The sequence below is a fragment of the Cydia fagiglandana genome, chromosome 21, assembly GCF_963556715.1.
Source record: "Cydia fagiglandana chromosome 21, ilCydFagi1.1, whole genome shotgun sequence".
In the NCBI taxonomy this organism is placed as follows: Eukaryota; Metazoa; Arthropoda; class Insecta; order Lepidoptera; family Tortricidae; genus Cydia; species Cydia fagiglandana.
In genome coordinates this window covers 2,122,836-2,135,350 of record NC_085952.1, presented here as the reverse complement: position 1 = coordinate 2,135,350, position 12,515 = coordinate 2,122,836, and the positions used below count along the sequence as shown (strand labels likewise).

The following is a 12,515-nucleotide window of genomic DNA, read 5'->3' as shown; positions in this document are numbered from 1 at the left end:
GATTTTTTGAACCTCGTTTATGACACGACCTGCTTAAATGAAAAACCTGGTTAATTGACAAAAATTGGCCGGTCCCTTGAGATTGCAATTATCCAGGTTCCACTGTATAGCTATTAGATATCTTTTAGACATCACCAAGATACGATAACGATATGTTTAAGATCTAACCTGTCAAATTTGACGTTTGCGCGATCCTGGCGATACTCTTAAACGATTTCCACAGGATATGACTTAGAGATCCAATTCACATCTAATAGATATCTTACTCTATCTAACGTAAAAGTGACAATGGTTGCCCGAATTGCGCTGCAAAAGAGAACTAGTTGATATGATATCTAAACTATATAATGGATAATAGAATGGATCTAGTACGTGTCGTATCTTGTGAATATCTTGAAGTTCGAATACGGCAGACTGACATTAGAATGATACTTAAATCATGTTTTTCAGTAATCGTGCATTTTGCTCGTACTTGTCATGGATTCATAGGTTATTAAATATTTTTTCAGTTGGCAAATCGTTTTGGGTCTAACAGAAAACTGTGTTACGTCTTTCCTGTAGACATACACAAGAGTTAAGGGCTATAAAGTTTAATTTTCTTATTTAACCCTTACCCACGTGAAAAGGTCCTCCTTTTATTTAGAGAACTATGATAAAATCATTACTTACATGCCCACAAGCTGTTAACTATTGCCCACACGGGAGAGAAAAATGTACAGTTCGCGCGAACACACTAGTTTATCGCACTAATAACGTCAGTATGAGCGAGATGCATAGAAAATATGTTACGTTCTCGATAGCGTTAATGTCAGTGCCAAACTGGTGGTAGCCACACCGAACATGCCAAGCGTATCCTGTCAATATATCCTATTCAGTTACTTAGCGATAGAACCTCCGTAAGTGGGCGCGTAACAGAGGATACGTAAAAGCCTATTTACGTCGCTGTCAATAAATTAACACTGACTGCCCGATTCGCACTTTAGGGGACGTCAATTAATAGATCTAGAAACGATATGGATTAGATGTGTCAGTGTTAAAAGTGAAGTTTATGTTTGAAGAAACGTCACATTTGACACTGACATATCTAATCCATGTCGTTTCTAGGTCTAATAATTGACATATCTTAAAGTTCGAATCGAGCCGTTAGTTATTCAGATTCTCATGTCACTTTAAAAATAAAGCGTAGCACAGCGTTGTTACAAAAGTGCTACGACGCGTAGCAAGCTACGGCGTAGCTGCTACGTGTCTTTTGACGATTCGACAACGTCTCAATATGTCGAGTTTCCGTTTCAATAAAATATTAGTTTTTCTTTGTTCTGGGATGTTCGAATATGACATTATTATTTTAATGTTAAGTTGCAAGTCATAAATATCTTTGAGACCGACCTTTGCTCGGAAAACATAATACACACTCAAAAATGCGCATTTTCCCAGAGATAAGATCTAGCTAGATCGATTTATCGCCCCTGAAAACCCCTATATAGCAAATTTCATCGAAATCGTTTAAGCCGTTTCCAAGATCCCCGAAATATATAAATAAATAAAGGTACTCTTAATATTTAAAGGAAATATGTAAAGGTATTAGTTACGTAAGGGGGGATTCCACCAGTGTGCCGCACAGTGTTGCACACTGGTGGAATTCTGCCTATAGATAGATTAGATAGATAGACAAATGGACTCAGAATTAAACATACTGTTATAAGTCTTATTGCCCGATCGACGATCCGAACTTTAAGATACGTCAATTAATAGATCTAGAAACGGATATGGATCAGATATGTCAGTGTCAAATGTGACGTTTCTTCAAACAAAGCCATCACTTTTGACCCTGACACATCTAATCCATATCGTTTCTAGATCGAGTAATTGACGGAATCGGGTTGATATAATAGACTTAACTTTTAACTTTAACTTTTCTATTATAAAACCTGCACCTAACAACCGTCTCTTTTTGGCCCAGTGGTTGACTGGTAGAGAATGCCTTATGGCATTAAGTCCGCCATTTGTACTTATAATTTTATGTGCAATAAAGTTTAAATAAATAATAAATAAATAAATAGACTTAAAAATATAAAGAACAAAATTTGTCCTTCCACAAAAAAAAACCCAGAGGGTAGATTAATTATAGTTTCACAAAATTAAGTAAATTAATGCCTTTTTCTTCTTTGTTTTCAGGTAAACAACTTCGAGAGAAAAAAATGTCATAAAAAGTGCTAAAGGCTAACATTTTAAAGAACAGATTTACTCAACTACGGTAAGGTTTGTTTTAATTCAGTTCGTTGTTTGTCTTTTAGGTCACTAACTGCTTGATTCAAACTTTAAGATACGAGTATGTCAATTAATAGATCTAGAAACGATAGGGATTAGATGTATCAGTGTCAAAAGTGACGTTTTGTTTGAAGAAACGTCACATTTGTATCTAATTTATATTATTTCAAATCGGGCTGTATGCTGATTTTAATGAATTATGTAAGGATAATATTTAATAGCTACATAGCCTATTTATTTAAACCTATAATAAAAAAGGTTATTACACCAAAAAACCTGCAGGCGGGTGCAGTTTTTATTGTTTTTTTAATTTGGTTATATTCGACATAATAAATATTTGACCAATAATTTAAGGTAGCATTTTAGTATAGCTATGCTATCTTACGGCCCGGTTCGAACATTAAGTTACGTCAATTGATCTAGAAACGATATGAATTAGTCTAGATCAATTAATTGACGTATCTTAAAGTTCTAATCGGGCAGTTAAATTCACCTTATGTATAGTTCGTTTTTTTTAGCATTAGATAGAACTTGCAAGAAGGTAAGCGATCTTGACATGTCTTTTAATTGAACAACGCTTTTTAAAAGTCAAAAACTATAACTTATGAAAGCGGAAGAATATTGATCGTATTAGATTCATAATTGTTACATATTTGCCGTAAGTTATTTTTAAAATGTGTTTTTCAATTAAAAGACACATCAAGCTTGTTTACCTTATTTCTAATGCTAAAAAAACGAACTAGGTATAATTATTCAATGTAATATTCAGTTATATAAATTTAATACACTTTCCATAATCTCACTTCATAAAAGCATAATAAAGGCTAACACTCAAAAAACACTCCCCAATATTCATACCCAGAAATCCCTAACATTTGATACGCGCAATAACTCTACGCATTACAATAAAAATAAAACTCTCAGCCTTTTACGCGGACCGTACTTCAAAACTTTAAAGCGGACGCTGAGAGAAATCGCGTTGTCTCCCTCGCACTCGCGGCGGGTCGTATCTTCAGTCTCTGCTGTTGGTTTTTATGCAGTACCGTCAGGTCGTAAGGCGAAAGGATTTCGCTACGTGTCCAAAATGTTGAGTAAGGGACAGTTTTTTTTTTCTTTATAGCGGAATGAGTAACAGCGAATAACACTTATGGTGTGATTATATATTTCGGGAATGGTCGTATTTTGTGGGAATTAAGGCCGAGGCTGTAAATTATTAAGTTGTTCAGATAAATTTAGTTTCTTTTTAGTTTAGATGGTCAAGCAGTTACGAGTAAAATGTAATTTTCACCACACCAGCTCGGAGAGGCTTACACTTCAAAAACTGATAGCAAAGTTGCATTTTATTCACATGTGAGGCAAAGTAATCAAATGCAAATTTTGAGTTGTTTTCTTATGTTTGCTAGTAGAATTGACTTTTAAATGATGATTTTGGATGATAAATATTTAATAACATTCATTTGAATTTGATTTGGTTTGATTTTGTTTGATATCTTACATTTAATATTTGCTTCGGTTTGGTGTGGTGAAAAATTTTGTGTTTCACTCGGGGGCAAATTTTGTTTAACCCTCGTGCTTTGAAACCCTCGCATCGCTCAAGATTCCATTTTTCGAACCACTCGCTACGCTCGTGGTTCAATTTTGGAATCTTTCGCTTGCTCGGGTATCAATATTAGCGAGCGGTTAAACAACAACTTTGCCCCCGAGTGAAACAAATAACTATTTTCTGCGATTGCTGAGCACAATTTGTGTAGCGATGTTGTGTTTTTAGTATGGGTTGAGAGTTATCAGACTTCCATGTGGACATCATAGAATAAACGGACCTTAGCCTAAGAAGATGTGTGTCCAAATCCTTAACTTTTGCAGATTTCCCCGAAAGTTTTTGACCCACACTTTTTCTATTGACTGTACATATTATTATATATAAAGTACAAATTTTCGCGGTTTACATAATTATCCTTGCTCATTATTATTAGCAAGCGCAGCGTAGGACGTCCACCCACAAGATGGACGGATGACCTTGTTAAAGCCGCCGGAAGACGCTGGATGCGGGTCGCTTCCAACCGGTTCGAATGTAGGTCCAAGGGGGAGGCCTATGTTCAGCAGTGGACGTCTTATGGCTGAGATGATGATGATGATCCTTGCTCAGTAAATTTCAAATGTAAATTGATTTTCCAATAGCGATTACTGCCGTTATGACTGGTCGGGACCATCTTTGAAGACCGCAAAAATATGTGACACGCTCTTATGGCTCTACAAATAAGATCGTGTCAGATATTTTTGCGGCCTTCGTTGTGTAACATATTATTGCAGGTGACTGTACCACACTTACTGGTATTAACTTTATAAAATTATACCACTCTCAATGCTTTGCTAAGCGTTTCATCCACATTACGTCATCCACAATGCTTTATCATACATGACTCGTTCTTACAAAATATACCTAATGCAATACGAATTAAGGTCCCTTTTCCTACAACGTCTTATACTTATAATTTTCATACGACACTACAGTCTCCATCAGATATATCGGAGCGGCCAAGGCGCCCACAAATATCTGAACACGCCTCTATTGTCAAAGCGTTAGAGTGCGTGTTCAGATATTGTGAGCACCTTGGCCGCTCCGATATATCTGTTGGCGACTGCACAATCTTTCTCGTATAGGAACATATGCCTTATGTGATGTACTATTAAGGTTAATTTTATGATGCATGTGGTTGATATATTCAAGTGATAAGTCGGAATGCCGGCATGTCGCCGGGTGGCGGGTTTGATGCCCGGATTTTAATTACTGCGGATATGTTAATCTGATGTATGTGATAAACTGGATAATAACATCCATACGAATCTATACTTCTATTATAAATGCGAAACGGCTTAATTCGGGAAATGAATTAGAGACTATTAACTAACTAGACACGATATAGTAAAGATATACAGGGTGTTTGGTACATCGTTTGCCAAATTAAAATGGCAGATAGGTTGAGTCATTTGCTATCTTCTCATGCCTAGAAAAACCAAATTGGCCATGGCTTTTTTTACTACTACGCAAATAAAAAAATTAAATTTACGAAAAACTGGTATTGAGGTGAAAAAAAAATGTGCGCCAAATTAAAAATTTCTAGGACTCAATCTATCTACCGTTTTAATTTGGCAAACGATGTACCAAACGCCCTGTATATCGTATCTAGTTAATCTCTAATTCATTTTCTGAATCGAGCCGAGGGCTATGTGCTGTAAAACGTTGTACGATACGCATGTGCCAATAGGTAATTCGCAACTCGTGTCGATTTGAAACACTCCCTTCGGTCGTGTTTTAATTTATCGACACTCGTTGCCAATTTCTTTTTTTTCGCACTTGAAGTATCATCTTCTTCTTCTTCTTCTTCGCGTTATCCCGGCATTTCGCCACGGCTCATGAGAGCCTGGGGTCCGCTTGACAACTAATCCCATGATTTGACGTAGGCACTTGTTTTTACGAAAGCGACTGCCATCTGACCTTCCAAACCAGAGGATAAACTAGGCCTTATTGGGATTAGTCCGGTTTCCTCACGATGTTTTCCTTCACCGAAAAGCTACTGGTAAATATCAAATGATATTTCGTACACAAGTTCCGAAAAACTCATTGGTACGAGCCGGGGTTTGAACCCGCGACCTCCAGATTGCAAGTCGCTCGCTCTCACCGCTAGGCCACCAGCGCTTATATCATAATGCACAAGATATGATTATTATTGTTATGATTTTTTCGCACTTGTATCGTAATGATTATTAAACATCATCGCCATCATTCACGCCGATGAAGTTCATTTTATTTTGCCTTATTTTTAGGGTTCCGTACCTCAAAAGGAAAAAACGGAACCCTTATAGGATCACTCGTGCGTCTGCCTGTCTGTCCGACGATCCCCCCTTTATTTCTGAAACTACTTGGTCTAAAATTTTGAAAAAAATACACTAAATAGTACTTTACCTATAGATGACAGGAAAACCTATTAAAAATGTGCAGTCAAGCGTGAGTCGGACTTATGTATCAACCCTTGGAATGCGAGTCCGACTCGCACTTGACCGGTTTTTTCCCTGAGCCTGAATTTTTGCGACTACTCTGATCTACAACCCAACCACTACACTAAATACTAAAACAAACACATTCATAACATAACTCCATACTTTACAAGTTTCCACACATACGTCAACTCACCAAAAAGGCCTTAAACACTGAAATAACCGGCCGATGTCAAATGCAAGGTATTATAGTAAATTACTTAGCGCATCGACCTATAAAAGATTTAACACACACACACAAACGATAAGCCACACCCCCTGTCGGCAGTCTTTGTTCCTACACTATCATCCTATAATAGACCTTAAGTCTTTGGAATAAGGTCCACGGAATGCTAGTTAACTGTATGGTTCACACACACATGCGCAGTACGCGTTAAGGGGGAGTGAAATATTTCCGCAATTTTTCTTACTTACATTTTATTGTCTGGGCTCTTTGTAACGGCGATTGAATTTGATTTTTAGAATCGTATATTGAGATTGTTAAAATATTAAATTTATAAAACACCTTATTAATGTTAGCTATAGCAGGCCACTGACGAGCCTTCCAAATGGGTGCGGTCACATTGGATTCATCCAAATGGACGGCATCCTAATATTAAACATTGTACGTTTTTGACATTCACGGACCGATTTTGGATTGCAGCCACGCTATTTGGACTGTTGGAAGGGTCGTCAATGACTTTTAGAATTTTACTTGAAATTGGAAATAGATTTGAATATTATATAATTATTTAAAGATTTATAAAAGACACGTTCACAAGAATAAAAAATCCTGTAATTTAGATTTTTATTCGCTGTAAGATCTTACAAAACCCCAAGGGGCCGAAATCCTAAATATCTCACGGAACCCTCCCAATAACGATAATTACAGCGATCATTATTAAAAGCACAATTTGACGGGAATCAACTTTTCCATAGCCATTACCACTGACAATACTCCCATTTTCCTTTTGCACCCTCTTAAGGGCGTCAGTGTGTGCGTGTCGGGACGATACGCGCGCTAGTGTGGGTGGGCCGAGAAAGCATAAATAGCAGTGCGGGGCGCGCTGGAGAGCATTGGCGCGCGGCCTGCCGTCGCGGTCGGTCGCCCCTCGCCATGCCATAGTCAATCCACGCTTCTCTTTCCTCCTTCTCTCCTAGTAACTAATACGTATCATGCATTCTCTATTGTAAAATTGGTGCTCAAATAACATATATTTTTATATACGGACGTTATGGAGAGTTGTTGACAGGTTTAAATTATATTTTTGGTATAGTGATAAACGCCAAGATGAATTTCATCGGTAAGTCCAATTTAGTTGAAAGCTTTTTTTTGAGTTGCTAACAAAAGGTTCATAAAGGGGTGTTATGGGTGTGTAATAAAAGTTAAATAAGTCGTAGCGATGTCATAAAAGATACAGGCGTAGCTGCCGCATTGAGGGCCACGGTGCTACGGCGTAGGCCGTAGAGGTTCCAGCTACGAAATTGAATTAAGCCTGAACTAAGTTTATTGAATTTGCCGAACTCACTAAAGGGTGCATTGCTTCGAGGAATTATTAAGTTATTGAATACACTTTGCTTGATTTTGCTGTTTAATTTGATTTTGCAGTTTTTGTGTAGCTTTAACTTAGTTAAGATAGAAACCGGCAGTTGAATGAAATGCATTGATTTTTTATTAGTTTATAACAACTTCAACTATTTGGACAAAAAGTAAACTGTCTGACTCTATCTTTTAATTTTTATACTGTATATATTTTAACTATAATTAGTTATTTATAGAATAAGTTTTCATCACCTTTCGTGTTTATTTAAATTAGTTAAATTGTTTATCGAAAACTACACTTAAATACTTTTGATGATTATCGTGAATATTGTGATAAAAAAAACAAAGAACCCACCTACCTACGTAAGTCCCCGCGTACTTGTACAGTCAAGGAATTTAAATTCCGACCCATTTCGTACTTTGTCACAGTGACAATCAATATGAAAGCCGCTAGAGACCTCATACGGTTGTCACTGTGACAAAGTACGAAATGGGTCGGAATTTAAATTCCTTGACTGTACAAGTACAAATTAGAGTTATTAGCTCTAGAAATAAAAGAAAGTTCCAAATTCAAAAACGCAAAAATTGGCTCGGGTCTTTCGAGGTTGAAAACATAATATACGGCGCGATTCGGGAAATGAATTAGACATTCACTAGATATGAAATAGTAACGATATGTGACGTTCCACGGCAAAAGGTACATTATGGCCGCAATAATATTGGAGCGACGTTAATAATAGCGTAAGCAGTGTAAGCACCAACCGCCATAGGGTACCTTTTGCCGTGGAACGTCACATATCGTTACTATTTCATATCTAGTGAATGTCTAATTCATTTCCCGAATCGCGCCGATAGTCGCACCAATAAAAGTCTGCAGCTGATTTGATAGCCCACGCAGTGTAAGTGTTATTTATACGTCATAATTTCATAGAAGTTTGACGTTTAAAATGACACTTGCACTGCGTGGGCTACCAAAATCGCTGCAGACTTTTTACGGTCTAACTCTATATATATTGCAAACATCACATAGGTACCTCTTTCATGTTATACAGCACTAGGATAAGTACTAAAAGTATCATAATATCATAAACCTTTATAGGCACTAAAAGGCAGCTGCTTAGGAACTCAACACGTGGTACCTAGACTAATAAAGATAACACACATGGCTAATATTATAAAACTCGTCTTTGATATACCTAATACGGGATATTACTTTGTATATGTCGGCGGCCGATTGTAAGATCAGGCATATCGTGATATTCTTAGGCATATCGAAAAACGTGAAAATCTTTGACTCGCTCCCTGAGTCGATCGAGCCCCGCGTAGCTATTTCTGGGCAGTTTGCCCTTCGGGCATCTTAAAGCAACCTAACGAACCTATCCTAACTACCTATTTTTTTCCGCGTTTTCGGGGTTGGTCCCATAGTAAAAGTTGCTCAGTATGACCTAAACATGAATGGGTCTCTTTCTTGGCCTTTCGTTCTGATACATAAGGCTCGATTCTGAAAATGTATTAGATCTCTACTAGACCTCAACAAGTTACGATATAGATAATTTAAAGATATTTGTAAGATAGATATGTCAAATTTGACGTTTCCGCGATTCTGGAGGCCCTCTTGAACGATTTCGACAAGTTATGACTTAGATATCCAAGTCACATCTAGTCGATATCTAATGTAAATCTAGTTGATCTCTATATCGTTTCTAGATCTTGTGATTATCTCGTTTCCCGAATACGCGTGATACTGTACTCGTATAATACTCTGATATACAATTCAAACTATAACGTACATAATTCAAAGTAAAGTATTTACGCTAGAACGGTCCAGGATATAACGGTTATATACTGACATATAAACTAACGTCTACGAAATTTACATTCTATACATCTCGCTCGCACTAATATGTCAGTAGGAGCGAGATGCATAGAAAGTTCACGCTAGCGGTTATGTCAGTCACTGAGTGTGCAGGAGTTAGTAGTCCTGCCGGCGTATTATGGTTAGCTTTAAACACGTGATAAAATAACTGTCACTTTTTAACACCGTGGGATAGAAAGTGACGGACACCGTTTTATCACGCTGTCACGAAGACAAATACGACCATCATATCCATACTGCTCATGTCTCATGAATCATCCTGTATTCTACCGTGCAACTTTTTACTATGAACCATCGGCGCGATTCGGGAAATGAATTATTTATTTATTATTTTTTATTTATTAGAGATAAATCACAATTACATAATATTTTGATCCAAGAGCATCGTTAAACCAGAATGGTTTGTCTCGATACTCCATTCCGCAGTACTTAAATAATTAAATAGACACTTAAAATACATCTAATTTGTAAACAGCATTATGCATATAACGATTGCAAAAAATTACAAGCACACCGACCGGCCTATACATTCACTAGATATGAAATAGTAAAGATATGCGACGTTCCACGGCGAAAGGTACCATTGCCCCGGCTGAATATTGGAGCGGCGTTAATAATAGCGTAAGCGCCAGCCGCCATAAGGTACCTTTTGGTGTGGAACGTCACATATCTTTACTATTTCATATCTAGTGAATGTATAATTCATTTCCCGAATCGCGCCGCATAACAAAAAATTGCCTTTACGTCTAGAACCGAAATATTTTCGCTGTCATGTTGTCCTGTCAAATGTCTCTTATCGTGACAACTCTGTATACTCCCAACTTAGAATTTCAAAAATCCAACGCAGAATTTCGAAACATGCGCCAACCTTTGGCTCATTCGTTTTTGGCCATTTCGTCCCCGGGGATCCAGCAGCCTTTGTAGGGTGTCAAGGCTGCTGGCAACGCGCCAACTAGGCTACCGAGACCCTAAACCAAACGGGCGTAAGTCCTATGTTAAATCGAGAAAATCTGGCTTTTCGGATACGGGTATAGAACGCGCTGGTTAGACTATTTTGGAAGCTAAAGGTCTTAATATATAGTATGTTTATTTTTTATTTATTGCACGATATGTGTTAGTGGAATGTTGGGTTTTATGAAGGTTGCAGATGGTTCTTATTTAGTTTTTGCTGTTCGCTAAGTGGAACTTAGTAGCTACAAGTGTTTGGGATATATTACATAAAGCGGAAGGTTAAATTAAGGGAAAAAATAAATCGGGCTTGTTCTAGTACCGCCATTTAGGGTGCGCCATTCAGGGTCCTATGTCAAGGGGGAGGCCTATGTTAAGGGAGGCCTAAGTTCAGCAGTGGACGTCTTGTGGCTGAGATGATGATTATGATTCAGGGTCCTAACTAAATTGGTTGTTCAATACTTACGCTAAAGAATATCCAGTTTAGCTAGAACCCTAAATGGCATAACAATGCCGTGTGGTGCTTCGCACGGGTTAACAATACACCTAAACCGTCCTCAAGAATCACTCTATTGATAGAAGAAAACCGCATGAAAATCCGTTCAGTAGTTTTTGAGTTTATCGCGAACATACAAACACAAACAGACAGACTCGGCGGGAGACTTTCTGCCGTATTCGAACTTCAAGATATTCACAAGAGACGACACGTACTAGAAACTTTATAGTTTAGATATCAACTAGTTCTCTTTTGCAGCGCAATTCGGGCAACCAATGTCACTTTTACGTTAGATAGAGTAAGATATCTATTAGATGTGAATTGGATCTCTAAGTAATATCCAGTGGAAATCGTTCAAGAGTATCTCCAGAATCGCGCAACTGTCAAATTTGACAGGTTAGATCTTAAACATATCGTTATCGTATATTGGTGATGTCTAAAAGATATCTAATAGATGTCTATTTCAAAATCAGAATCGGGCCCTTTGTTTTATAAGGTGTAGTGATACTCTTGAAGAGTAAATATAGTGTCCTTTACTCGAACCAAACACGCGTATTCGGGAAACGAGATAATCACAAGATCTAGAAACGATATAGAGATCAACTAGATTTACATTAGATATCGACTAGATGTGACTTGGATATCTAAGTCATAACTTCGATTTCGACAAGTTCAAGAGGACCTCCAGAATCGCGGAAACGTCAAATTTGACATATCTTCATATACATACATACATACATATAATCACGCCTATTTCCCGGAGGGGTAAGCAGAGACCACGGATTTCCACTTGCTACGATCCTGACATACCTCTTTCGCTTCGTTCACATATCTATCTTACAAATATCTTTAAATTATCCATATCGTAACTTGTTGAGGTCTAGTAGAGATCTAATACATTTTCAGAATCGCGCCGAAAGTCTTGTCAAGTAATAAGTAAATATTACATAGCAATCTCTGTTATTCAAAAAGGCGGTATGCCAGCGCTGTCTATATGAAATTCTCTTTTTTCTATTACGTACGTCGAAGTATCTATCACAACTTAGTGAAAGTAATAAAGATTTCAAAGATATTGTGTAATAAATATGTCAAAGATTTGTGAAGGTCCTTGTGTGTGTGTGTGTTTGAACAATTTTTTATCGAGCAGAATACGCGTGAAGCTTAATAAGTTTTATCTTAAAAAACTTTTCATCAGTTTTTTAATTTAAAAACTTAAGTTGATGAAGCTGTCTAGGTGTCTAGTTACATGTCTGTCTGCATAACTATAAGTTATCTAAATCTAGCTAATAAAATAATAAAGTAACCTGAGAAGAAAGTACGTTACGAGTAGGCTAAGACTGAAAAATTCA

General features: G+C 37.3%; 1 protein-coding gene across 2 annotated transcripts in view; it reads left to right on the top strand.

Annotated features, from left to right (window-relative positions):
• LOC134675072 (complexin) overlaps positions 1 to 12,515 on the top strand; it is a 157,949-nt gene that overhangs the window by 72,440 nt on the left and 72,994 nt on the right. The window contains exon 1 of one of the 2 annotated variants that reach the window (XM_063533231.1): positions 7,380 to 7,607. The exons of the other annotated variant lie outside the window; for it this stretch is intronic. Within the exon in view, the coding sequence (XP_063389301.1) occupies positions 7,595 to 7,607 (13 nt within the window). The 5' untranslated portion in view covers positions 7,380 to 7,594. Of the gene's footprint in view, positions 1 to 7,379; positions 7,608 to 12,515 lie in introns of those variants that run through there. 2 annotated transcript variants of the gene reach the window in all.